We start from the raw sequence: 12,771 nt of genomic DNA on the forward strand, positions 1-12,771 counted from the left end.
CAGGCCCAACTATGAAAAAGAGAATCCAGTACGGGGGCGGGGCAGGGGGGAGATGCATCGATGGTTGCCTCCACAAGTGCCCTGACCAGGGCCAGGAATCGAGCCTGCAACTGAGGTACATGCCCTTGGGCGAAACTGAACCCAGGACCCTTCAGTCCGCAGGCTGCTCTAACCACTGAGGCAACCAGCCAGGGCTCTATGGTCTTTTAGACTAAATATTTACCAGCTCAGACAGCTCACTCTTAAACAGGCGAGTCATTAAGCCACTGTATACTGCAGATTTTTATCTGTGGGTAAAGGAAAATGCTGTCCTACCTACTCTCAGAATTGTGGTGCTGTAGACAATTGGAAAGTACTTTAAAACAAATTTTAGAAAAAGTAAAATACCCATTTCACCCGTCTCCCATTCCTCCAGCCCTAAGAATTCCTGGTTAGAATTCCTCGTTATGAGTTACACAAATGGCCAATGAACAGTGCCCAACCCACAAGAGAGATAAACAATAAATGGACTGCCCTGACCTCTAACTTATGTACACTCAGGGCAGGAATCCACCAGCAGCAAAGAAATGGCAAGTTTTCACATTAACTGTCAACATTAAGTATGATTATGTCTAAGACATCAGCTAAGGAGGCAGGCGGTAAGACAGTGTAAAGTGTGGGGTCAGACTTAATGTCACCACCCATCAGTGAGTGACCCTAAGCAATTACGCCGTCCCCCTGAACCTCAATGTCCTCACTGAAAAATGCGCCATGGGGGTACCCAAGAGGATCCACTGAAAGGGCCTGAAGCAGTCGGCACAGAAAATAAACCATAGAGGGTGGTTGTCATCAGCAACATCCACAACTCAGTTCCTCATTCATGACCAAAACACTTTAATTCGCAACTTCAATATACAAAATGAAGTCTGTAATTTCTTGAAATTCTCACCTGGCTCCTGCAGAAAAACAAAAGTGGAAAGCTTTAAGTACTTTTATTTTCAAGAATTCAAATCTATAATTCATTCAATTATTCCAGCATCCACTGAGCACCAATTGTGTGGGAAGGAAGCAAAATCACCTTGCTCTTGCAAAGGGCTTATCGTCCAGTTATTAAAACAAATGTTGCCTGTCCAGCGTGGCTCAGCGGTTGAGCATCAACCTAGGATCCAGGAGATCGAGGTTCGATTCCCGGTCAGGGCACATGCCCGGGCTGCAGGCTCCATCCCCAGTAGGAGGCGTGAAGGAGGCAACGGATCGGTGACTCTCTCATCATTGATGTTTCTATCTGTCTCTCCCCCTCCCTCTCTCTGAAGTCATTAAAGATATATTGTTTAAAAATGTTAATGACTGTGTGTGGGAATATTAAGAAATCTGTAAGAGGATAGGAAGGGGTCAGTGTTGGCAGACACATTAGCATGGGAAGCAGGAGGCCTGGGAAGGGCTGGGACCTCTCACTGTCCATAACAAACCAAGACATACAAGCTGTAAAACAGCTTAACTGCCTGCCCTTTGGTGACGTTTGCCCCATCCCCCTCCTCCCTACCTACCCAAAAACTGCTGTAATTTTCATGTCAACAAGCTACTTCTAATTAAATTATAAAGGCAATATTAATACAATTTAATGGGAACATTCAACTATCGTTTAATGCTTCCTATCCTTTAAAACAATTTCCAAGGCATTCTGAATGATGGCAATTAAAGTGTGCAATGATTAATTTAAAAACATGTTAAATGAGAATGTCTTAACCCCTGAGGGGTTGCAGGGAAAGGAAATCCTCCGAGTACCTTCCTTTTGAAAGGAGGGAAACTGACATCCTGATCTGGAATGTGGAAGGGTCATAACCTCCTGTTTAAAGAGTTCATGTCCATGCACATCCATGTTATAAACGTCCCCATATGCTGAAAGTGCCATGTAAGTGCTAAGGGCAGAACACCAGTACTTCTGCAACTACAAACATACACTGTAAGCTTCCGTCTTGTTCACCCCGTAACACCTGTATAGAGTTGGTACTTAAAAGCCTTTCATGGATAACCGGGACCCTAAATTGTAACATAACTTAGGAAAAACAATTTTTTAAAAATATACAATGAAAAGGGAGACCAAATTGGGGCGAGTGGGAGTTGGGAGGGCAGCAAATGTGAAAATACTAAATTCACAAATTAGACACATGATACAGTCAGTAGTTCTTCACGCTGTTAGAAAATGTGTATTTCTTCAAGACCATCATAGGTACAAAGTCAAAACATGTTTACTGACAAAAGGTAAATATAACTTTAAAAAAAAGAAATTTGGGACATACCCACTTGTAAAGAGTTGAGTCCATACTTTCAGTCTTCATCATCCGGAGGGATACCTAATTCTTCATCTGTCCACTGGGAAGGATCTGGATATGGAAAGTGACCCTGGTGACATCATTTAAAAAAATAGTCAAGATCTATATTCCATACAAGTACATTTTTAAAGAAATCCTGAAAGGGAAAGAATGTGATAAGGCTGTAACATACATAGTCCTTGACAAGCCACAGGAACAAACCCTACACTTCACTCCATGGTCCAACTGTTCTTCGTTCTGTTCGATACAAGCTGCGGCCTGAACTCTAAAGGCCTGCCCATTTTGAAGCTACCGGCCTGAGCCAGGGTTTGAGCATGTGTACGTGAGGGCGGGCGGCGGGGATGGAGGCAACAGATTTCAAAGACACCCCACATCTCAACAATGTCTTGAAGCCCTGGCAAAACTCAATGAATGTCACAAACTACCCTGTCATTCCTGTGGGAGACCTGGGAGCCTCGGGTGGATTCGTTCATCTTCCATCCCGATCTAGGGGCACCTGGCTGCACCGTGGTCTGACACCAAATAGCCACAAATCCTCCTGACAGCTGACCTACAATGAGAGAGGTACCTATGTGCTGCCAGTGCAGACACAACGCAGCGCCTTACTGGGCAACAGGGCATAGAGAAGTTCTAGGAGAAACAGGGTATTAACCTGATGCTTCTAACATTTGTACACTGTTTAATATGGTTTTCCTACCCTAAAAACAAAACCAAATTGACTAAAATTCAAAGTATTCTGGAGCAAGCACAGATTTCAGTGGCTTAAAGGCATCATTTCCTAGAAAACGGGTCTGTGCAAATGCAATAAAAGCTCAGTTGAAGCTAAAAACATGCTGAGAAAGTCACCAGTAACTACCTTCCCTCCTCTAGACAAATTGGTCCACATCTATCCCACCTCAATTTGGCTGCCTTGGGCTTCCAGACAGACTATATAACATCATTCAGAGAATTTAAGTGTGGTCCGGCCGGGCGTGGCTCAGTGGTTGAGAATCAACCTAGGATCCAGGAGATCACGGTTCGATTCGATTCCCAGTCAGGGCACATGCCTGGGTTGTGGGCTCCATCCCCAGTCGGGGCGTGCAGGAGGCAGCCGATCAATGACCATCATTGATGTTTCTCTCTCTTTCCCTGTCCCTTCCTCTCCCTGAAATCAATAAAGATATATTTTTAAAAATAAAAAATTTAACTGTGAAACTTAACCCACCAATGAACCTCGAGTTCAGAAGGTAAAAGAATTAGTTTCTAGCCCAGCCAGGCGTGGCTCAGCAGTTGAGTATTGACTTAGGATCCAGGTGATCAGGGTTTGATTCCCGGTCAGGGCACATGCCCAGGTTGTGGGCTCGATCAATGACTCTCTCATCATTGATGTTTCTATCTCTCTCCCCCTCTCCTTTCCTCTCTCTGAAATCAATAAAGATATATTTAAGAGAAAAAAAAAGAATTAGTTTCTACTTTCCCTCCAAATATGGCAAACTAACACAAACCTAGTCTCCCTCCAAATATCGCAAACTAACACAAAACATAAAACATGGCCTACCTCCAGGTGCACCCTTCAGTAGAAAAGGGTAGAGATGTTTCACTAACAAGGTTACGGCAGCCACACAGGACAATATGGTGATGGGATGTACGGGAGTCCCCCTTTATCCTAGGGGGTCATGTTCCACGACCCCCAGTGAATGCCTGAAACCGTGGATAGTACTGAACCTGGGCATACAAGGCGTTTTCCTACACACACATGCCTTTCCCCTTAAAGGAAGCACTTTACCCCTGCCAGGTAGCTCAGCTGGTTAGAGCGACATCCTGATAAGCCAAGGTTGCAGGTTCGATCCCCGGTCAGGGCACATACAAGAAGCAACCAATGGCTGCATAAATAGGTGGAACAACAAATCAGTGTTTGTTTCTCTCTCTCTCTCCTCCCTTCCTCTCTCCTGCTCTAAAATCAGTAAATTTTTTAAAAAACTTTTAAAAACAGAAGCACTTTACATTTGGCATATCCGCACTGCCAGCATCACTACTCTTGTGCTTTGGGGCCACTATCAAGTAAAATAAGGGCGAGTAGAACAAAAGCACTGTGATACCACAACTGACTGAACCTGAGACCGAGACGGCTACTAAGTGACTAACTGGCAGGCAGTGCACACAGCATGGAGACGCTGGACAAAGGGACGGTTCAGGTACCGGGCAGGACAGAGCAGGATAGCATGAGATTTTTATCACATGACTCAGAATGGTGCACAGTTGAAAACTTATAAATTGTTTATTTCTAGAATTTTCCATGTAATATTTTCAGATCCTGATTGGCCCAGGTGACTAAAACTGAGGAAAGCAAAACCACAGCTAGAAAAACAGTCTGCACACAGAAAAACAAACAAACAAGCTAAGCTATTAATATTTCTTCTGTCTCCACCCACAGAAAGGAGAGTATCTCCCGCACTTACCAGCACGGCATCGGAGTCATGCCAAAGGCGCCAGAGAATCCAGAACCACATGGTTGCACTGAAGAACTCGCCCTGGATCACCTGGGACCTGGTGAGCTGGGGAAACTCTCTGTACCGGGGCTCGATGTGCACACCACCACCAGCACTGCGAGGCAAAAGGAAAACATTAAGCAGCTTATACATCTCCAAAGTATTCAGTCAGCCAAAACCCTGAGCTGACGTTTCTCTGGTCCTCCAGGAAATACAGAATGACAGAGCTCCACACGCCCTCAGAATACTCATGTCTCATAAGCTCACTTTAAACTTGTTAGCAGCAAACACTGGCCTAAACTGATGAGACTAATGGCTATTTTCTTTTAGTGAATATTCATGTATTTTGCACCAGAAATACGCATGTGTATTGGTTAAGGGATTGTGAACCTGTAGCGATAGTCACTAGCTTATCTAAAATAAACCAAATACACAAGATAATTCTGTTCTATTTTAGCCATCTATTTCAAAGGCAAATTATGTCCTCTGCTCCATTACAATCTTTATGAAAAGACCACTCTATGGGAAACTGTATTGTAACAATAGGCTTCCTCTGATAGGTTTTAGATGCTATCTAGTTATAAGGGCCCATCAGTTAAATAAGAATTAAATATGAATTGAGAATTATAGTTCAAACCCACTCTCCACATTTCATTATTGCTAGAGTGACCTGTTGTTTTAACTATGACTTGAAATAAATGGGTGTTCCAAACTAGGATTAAGTGTCAAGTTTAAATACAAAAATGCACCATAACTCTCAGTGGAAGTTACCTTTTAAAACATAAACCAGATCATATTACTGTAAGGCTTAAGAGTCTATATGGCTTCCCATCCCATCGGCCTTTGTCACCTACAAAGCCCTCCCTAATCTGGCTCCCAGCTGGTCTCTCTGACCACACCTCTGCTCACCCCACACCAGCCTCCCTGTCCTGCAGCCCATCTGCAGCACTCAAGAGCCTTTGTGGAGAGGCTCTTTCTGGCATCTTTGCATGGCGGACTCCTCACTCAGGTGCTAGTTCAAGTCATGCTCTCAGGCATGCATTCCTACATCTCGCATACAGTAACCCACCCACCCCCAACCTGGGCACTCTAGAGTAACGCCCCCCTTTATTTTCTTCATGCCACTTAATGGTACCTAAACGTGTTCTTCCCTTTCTACCTGTGTCCTCTCCAGAATGGAAGCTCCATTACCTTTCTTACATTCTGCTCTATCCCCAGCACCTAGAAAGGATCCTGGAATCTCTAAGATACCCCCTAAATATTTATTCACTTAATGATCACTCACACTGTGAAATCTGCATGTGTTATGGAAGTACCAAGACCTCAGTCCCCTCATGCAGGGTCAAGGGCTACGGCTTGGTAGTTCATTGCTGTCTTTGCTCAGTTCACCTAGACCTTTTCCTTCACACCCCATACCTGTCCCAGCTCCACATTCTTATTAAACATGTGACTCTAGGCAAGTCACTCCTTTAATTTCCCTGAGTCTCAGTTCCCTCACAACAGCTGAACAATACATGTAAGGTCCTTACTATGCACATTACACTTCAGAGAACTGTAATGCATTTGATTCCCTAGAAGTTAACATTATTATTCCTATTATATAGGTGAGAAAACTGAGAAATGAAGAGATGAAGAAACTTCCAAGGTCACGCAGCTAATGTGGCATGCAGTATCCTGCACTGCCTCTTGGTAAAGTGTAGATGATGGGGGAAGGGGCCTCGAACACCTCCTGGAAAAATCCAAGGTACTATTTTCTGTCCTGCTCTTACTGAATCTCTCCTCTCTACACTACTAGCTCGTTTTTGGTAGGTGTGCCCTCCCTTGGCATCCCAGCACCATGCTCTCCAGTTGGTTCCTTGGGCTGCATACCTCACCAGGTGCCTCTTTTGCTCACTCTTAAATTCTGGTGTTGCAAGAGTGAACCCTAAGGTAAAATATGGACTTTGGGTGGCAATGCTGTGTCAATGTAGGCTCATCCATTGTAACAAATGTACCACTCCGATGGGCGATGTTGACAATGGAGGAGGTGATGCCCTGAATTTAAAACTGTTCTAAAAAAACCAATCTTACTTTTTAAAATAAAAAATTCTGAAATTGCCCAAGCATCCACTTTTGGCGCTCTCCTCTCCCACCTTTCCACACTCTCTCTGCGTGATCGCCTACATACACTCCCGTGCCTTGGAGAGCTCATTCTTCAACCTGCAGCCTGAGTGATTTTTCGGAATTATAATCTGGGGCACAGGACAGCGGGTTGAAACCGCTCAACGACCGCTGTCGCCTGTTTTAAATTCTTCAACCAGGCATCAGCATCCTCTACTGTTCCCTCCCTATGCCTAGGTCTCCAGCCTCACCTCTGCCACTCTGCATCGCCCTTGAGGCTCCCAAACAAACGGTACTGATAGTTCCCTCGGCCAGGACCGCCCTCCCTCCCCTAGCTCCTGCTCTCGCATCCAGACTAGTTTCAATTTGTGTCCACATCCGACTGTGAATTTCCCGAGCGCAGGATCCCGCTGGTGCAGGGATGTGTGCCCCCCTCCACCCCCATACACAGAGTTTAATATCTGCCATGCGAACAGCCTCCCCACCGCCCCACGGTAACCAGCTCTCCAGGTCCCGGAGTCCCGGAGCTGGATGGAGGCACCGCCCACGCGCAGCGGACTACAAGTCCCAGCATGCCTCGGGGTGAAGGTCGCCGCGGGACCCGAATCCTCCCCAGGCGCCCAGCGTCAAGGTGAGAGCGTCCCGGAGCCTGGCGCTTTCCGTCAGAAGCAGGCCAAGCCTCCACCCCCCGGCCGACACTCACTGACGGACTCCGCTCCCAGCCGCCCGCGGGCGGAGGCCTCTGAAGAGGCTGCCTCCGCCGCGAACGAAAGGCGCCAACCGCGTCAGAGCCGACATGCCAGCCCGCGCCCGGACCGCCGCCGCAACGCCGCGCCGCTGCGTGTACGTCACTTCCCCCCGACGCCCCTCCCCGGACGTCAGCGGCGTCGCCCCGCCCATCTCCCTCCGGGTGACGTCTGAGGGGGCGGGAGGCTGCGGTACCCGTCTCAAATTAGCGTCCCAGTCCCTTCCCGCGCGCGGCGAGGGACCCGGCGTGTCGTGGATTAGAGGGTGAGGAGGCGCCCTCCGAAATGCGAACGGGGCTGTGGGCCTTGGGCGTTGCTGAGGGACGGCTCGCAGGCGTCGGCTGGGCGGAGCCAGGCGCTCCCCCGGGGGTGGGCGCGCGGGGCCTCGCGCGGGGAGGTGAGGACGCCCCCGAGCCCGGCCTGGGCGCCCCGCTTTAGGTCCCCTGGGTTGGACGTGTGCTGAAAAACTCGCACACTGACTCCGAACCCTCTCCTCCCCGCCCGCGCTGATCTAGACGGTGTTTCCCCGCTGGACCTGCCGCTCGGCCCGCTCCCCCCGGGTTAGCTGCCTCCCAGACGCTCCTAAATGGCCAGATCCTTAGTGAACAGTCGTCCCGCCCAAGGCTAGTTGTTTTAGCCCCTCTCTCCTGCAAGAGGCTCACAGCGACATCTTTAAGCCTTCCTCGTTTTATTGTTGTTCTGCCAACTTGAACTTGACCAAGCGGCAGACATCGGTTCCTAAATATCAGTACGTGGGCGTGCTTGCGGTATCGGAGGCACCCGCGGAGCCCGACCCCAGCCCGCATGGCTGATGAAGGCTGGCGCAGGGCCAGGGAGCGCGCCTGGTGGCACAGCCTCCCGCTCGTGCAGTGCTCCTAATCCCTTGATCCTGAGCCGGCCCTGGATTCTTGGCGCGTGTGTGTGTGTGTGTGTGTGTGTATTTTTGTTTAAAATATTACAGATGTCCCTTTTTCACCCCAATGACCCACTCCACCCCTTCCCATCCCCTCCCCAGTCCCTCTCCACACCATTGTCCCTGTCCTTGGGCTGTGCATATATACCTATGAATTCTCTGGTTACTCTCTCCCCTTCCACCCCCCCCATCCCTCTGACATTCGTCAGTCTGATCCATGCTTCCATGTCATTGGATTTATTCTGTTCGTCAGTTTATTAAGTTCTTTAGATTCCACATAAAAGCGAGATAATGTGATGTTTGTCTTTCTCTGCCTGGCTTTTTTCGCTTAGCATAATCTCCAGGTCCATCTATGCTGTCCTAAAGGGTAGGAGATCCTTCTTCTTTACAGCTGCGTAGTATTCCATGGGGGTAAATGTCCCACAGCTTTTTTATCCACTCATCTACTGATGGGCACTTGGGCTGTTTCCAGGTCTTAGCTATTGTAAACTGTGCTGCTATGAACATAGGGGTGCATATATTCTTTCTGATTAGTGTTTCAGGATTCATAGGATATATTCCTAGAAGTGGCATCACTGGGTCAACCTCCATACTGTTTGAGGAACCTCCATACTGTTTTCCATAGTGGCTGCGCCCATCTGCATTCCCAGCAGCAGTGTGCTAGGGCTCCCCTTTCTCCACAGCCTTGCCAGCAGAAGTCGTTCGTTGATTTGTTGATGGCAGCCATTCTGACAGTTGTGAAATGATACCTCATTGCATTTTTAATTTGCATCTCTCTGGTGATTAGCAACGTTGAGCATTTTCTCATATGTCTCTTGGCCATCTGTATGTCCTCTTTGGAGAAGTGTATATTCAGGTCCTTTGCCCATTTTTTAATTGGGTTGTTTGTCCTCCTCTTGCTGAGTAGTATGAGTTCTTTGTACACTTTGGATTGGCTTTTGTCTTTTAATACTGCCTTTTACAAAACCCTAGTGTCTCTAAGTGCTCCTCCCCAAATTCTTAGGGTCTCCATTTACGGGCTGTAGTTTTCCTAAGCACCTCCAGGTTTGATTAAATTATAAACATAGCCTGCCAGCCTAACCTTGGTGATTTCTATAGGGTGTCCCGAAAAGATGTATAAATACACTTTGAGTAATTATAAAGGCAGTGTTTATTAAAATACATTTCATTTTCAGAATTGAGCTATCAGCTGTTAAAGTATATATACATTTTGGGGGGACACCCTTGCTAAGCACAGAAGACCTCATGTTCAGTCACAAGCATAAAAATAGGAAACTTATGGAGTGAAATGTAGACCTGAATTTAGGAATTTGAGTGTATTCAAATATAACTGGTATCTCTCCTGTGCCAAGATAGGAGCCTCCAGGTGCCCTCTAACAGGAAACTTCTCTCCCTGGAGTTAGGCTCACATAAAGCTTATGATTGCTGAGCAGAACAGCCTACTGATTTACCCTCTGGCCCTGTTCTCCTGCCCTCCTAACTTGATATGTAAATTCGAGGAAAGAATCCATTATTTTCTGGTTGTTGACTTTCCAGTTGATATGCAACAGTGTGCTTTTGTCTGGGCTGCCAGTCACCACTTCCCTTTTCTAGTGACAGCTACAAACCACTAAGATAGAAAGTTTAAGAAATGAGAGGACAGAGCTTGCCATCTTCCTACAGAACTGGCTGCCCAAGCCATACAGTTGCCTTGCTCCCAGCAAAGAACAATGCTGTGATTCCAAGGCCAAGGAATAACGCACAGCTTACACAAAAGAGGGCAGAGAACTGGGAGTGCAGATCTGGATTCATACCTCAGCTCCGCCAATTATTAGTTGTAGGAATTTGGACAAGTCTCTGTTTCTCTGAATGTCATTGCCCTCATCTCAATTTGAGTAATTTAAGATGCCCACAGCATGTGCTCAGGAAATTGTTACTCCTTTATTCTATCTCCGTTTCCTGGTAGCAGAAGTTATTCAGGTGAACGAAAATCATTCACCCTCCCCATCTTTCTTGCAGAATTACAAAACAATAAGTTTTAACTTCAATGATTGTTTGTATTTAAAGCAATATTGATCTGTAGACCAATTTTTTGGGGGGAGGATCCTTAGCTTTAATGTTTTACATCACAAATTCTGACTTTTTTACTATAAAAAATTTATGGTTCCATTCAATCAACTATGTTGACTGTGTCACAGTGACACGTGTCTTGCAGACATTCTCTAAGAGCTCCAAGGGCAGATATCCCATACTGCCTCACTTACTGCCTTTCGCAGGTTGCACTATGGCCCTCTTGGAATCTAAGATGAGCACCCCATTTGAATGGATGCATTTTAGTAGGTGAGGGAAAGGATGCCAAGCCCCGGCCCTAAGCTCTCAGCTTCTAAATGTAAGTCAAATTCCCAGTCAAATTTTAACACATTGTGAGGACAGACTCTAAATGACCTAACACTGAACATCTAACCACAAGTCAAGAACCTATTCTATACCTGGAAATAGAAAACAAAGCAAGAAGATGAGAAAGAAAAAACGTATTCACAAAACTTCATATTAACTTAATTTCCTACTCTTAAAGTCTCGTTTGATTTCACTTTCCTTGTGGGTCTTTCCAGTGGTTTTAGTAACACTGAAAGGAACCTGAACTTTCTACTGTAGACGAGATTGCACTGTGCTCTCTCTCAGGGGAAATAGCTTGCTGCCACTTTATCCACTTATACCCAGGAAAGTAGCCTTTTCTCCTTCAGAAGATGACTGTAAATCAAATTTAGCATTTTTAAGATTCTTATTGTTTAAAATCAGCAAATTATGTACATTAAAAATCATATCCATTACCCATGTTTCTCCTCTTCAATACAGCCTGTGTTCATTTTCTATTGCTGCTGTAATGGCTCCTGAGACACTGAGGCTGTCAGTCCAACAACCCGTGAGGAAATGAATCATGCCAACACTCACACAAGTTAGCTTGACCTCAGACCCACCCTAGCGGAGCCTCAGAATGTCTGTGCAAGACCCGGAGTAGAGGGCACGGCTAAGCTGCACCCAGATTTCTGACCTGCAGATACTGTAAGGTAATAAACATTGTGTTCTAAGCCAATGAGTTCTGGGGTAGTCTATATGTAGTGCCTGATAACTAATACATACCATAGATGGCTTGATTAAGTCTGGGCTGTAAGGAAAGGCTTGCTGGTGCTGGTGTAGGCTCAGGGAGGCACCTGCTCTACGTGCATGCCTCCTCTCTTGCCCCATAATGTAAGTCTCTGTGTACTTGGCACAGGGACTGTGTGTCTTGCTGGTGTGCCCATGAGGAGGGAGCTGAACAGTGCCACTTCCCTCTCCCAGATGCCTGGAGCCACCGCAGTACCTCCCTGCCTGGTTAGAATGCCCTCTCTTCAAGACTTGGGAAGTAAAAATAATATTACCCCTCTGGAAAAAACTTCACCAAAGGAATCTCTGCCCAACTAAATGTTACTTGCTCCTTAAAAGACAGAAACAAGGAACTTGATCTTTGAGGACAGAGTGGAAGAATCTAGTCCTGTGGCCAGAACAGGGCATTCTGAGAACAGGAAGGCTTGACTTTCCACTCACGGTCTAAAGCAGTGGTCTCCAAACAAACAAGAGAATCCAGTGGGATGAGGGAGAAAATACTATTTTATTTAGAAAAATACGAAATTAAGCTTTGCCAATATCCACTCTACATACTGACCCTGGGATCCTCTTAGTCCATGTGGACCAGCCACACGTCAGGTCAGCTTTGAAGGAATAGTCTGCAGATGGGCCAAGCACAGAGGGGCAGGCAGTGGCCACCACCCCTTAGTTCACTGGGTGCTACTGCAGGTTTCAAGCCCTGGCTTAAGAGGTTATACAGATTATACTACTACATATTAATATCAACCGAAATTAGCCCTGGACAAATGGACAAGGGCCTGAACATTGCTGAGACCACAGTGTGAATACTAATATGCAAGCACAGGAGATCTTTAAGATGAGGGCAGAGCTGATTCTGCTCCTGTTCCTAATGTATCAGCCACATTAATCATTGCTTTTCTTTTTTCACCTTGTAATAAAATTTAGTTAAGAAGTCAGCAAAAAATATTTAAAAGTTTGAAGAAGATAATTTGAAGTACAGTGAAATTTGCCCTGAGTACATATTGTGCCTCCAGATGTTTGTTAGTGGTGGCATCATTTATAAATAAGTTATATATGTATGTCTAGTTAAATATATTCAACTTTTTACCAATAAGGGTACATAACAA

At 46.1% G+C, this 12,771-nt stretch overlaps 1 protein-coding gene across 2 annotated transcripts; it reads right to left on the bottom strand.

The window, feature by feature from the left end:
* Positions 1-849: 849 nt before the first annotated feature.
* Positions 850-7,700, bottom strand: NDUFB2 (NADH:ubiquinone oxidoreductase subunit B2). 2 transcript variants are annotated; one of them, XM_016205074.2, is made up of 4 exons: positions 7,584-7,700; positions 4,751-4,895; positions 2,284-2,382; positions 850-935 (listed from the first exon to the last, which is right to left on the bottom strand). In XM_016205074.2, the coding sequence occupies exons 1-3, from the start codon at positions 7,676-7,678 to the stop codon at positions 2,308-2,310; spliced, it is 315 nt and encodes a 104-aa protein (XP_016060560.1). In that variant the 5' UTR covers positions 7,679-7,700; the 3' UTR covers positions 850-935; positions 2,284-2,307. The 2 variants fall into 2 exon arrangements, with proteins under 2 accessions (XP_016060560.1, XP_016060558.1); XM_016205072.2 differs by having other exon boundaries at positions 2,280-2,382; positions 7,584-7,694.
* Positions 7,701-12,771: the final 5,071 nt, after the last annotated feature.

This window comes from Miniopterus natalensis, chromosome 10 (genome assembly GCF_054644295.1).
Source record: "Miniopterus natalensis isolate mMinNat1 chromosome 10, mMinNat1.hap1, whole genome shotgun sequence".
Taxonomy (NCBI): Eukaryota; Metazoa; Chordata; class Mammalia; order Chiroptera; family Miniopteridae; genus Miniopterus; species Miniopterus natalensis.

Excerpts from the sequence above, each read along its gene's own strand:
- NDUFB2 (XM_016205074.2), bottom strand. The coding sequence starts at position 7,678 with ATGTCGGCTCTGACGCGGTTGGCGCCTTTCGTTCGCGGCGGAGGCAGC. Across the intron at positions 4,896-7,583 it reads GCTGGGAGCGGAGTCCGTCA|TGCTGGTGGTGGTGTGCACA; the intron begins GTGAGTGTCGGC and ends TTTGCCTCGCAG. Across the intron at positions 2,383-4,750 it reads ATGACTCCGATGCCGTGCTG|GGTCACTTTCCATATCCAGA; the intron begins GTAAGTGCGGGA and ends TGATGTCACCAG.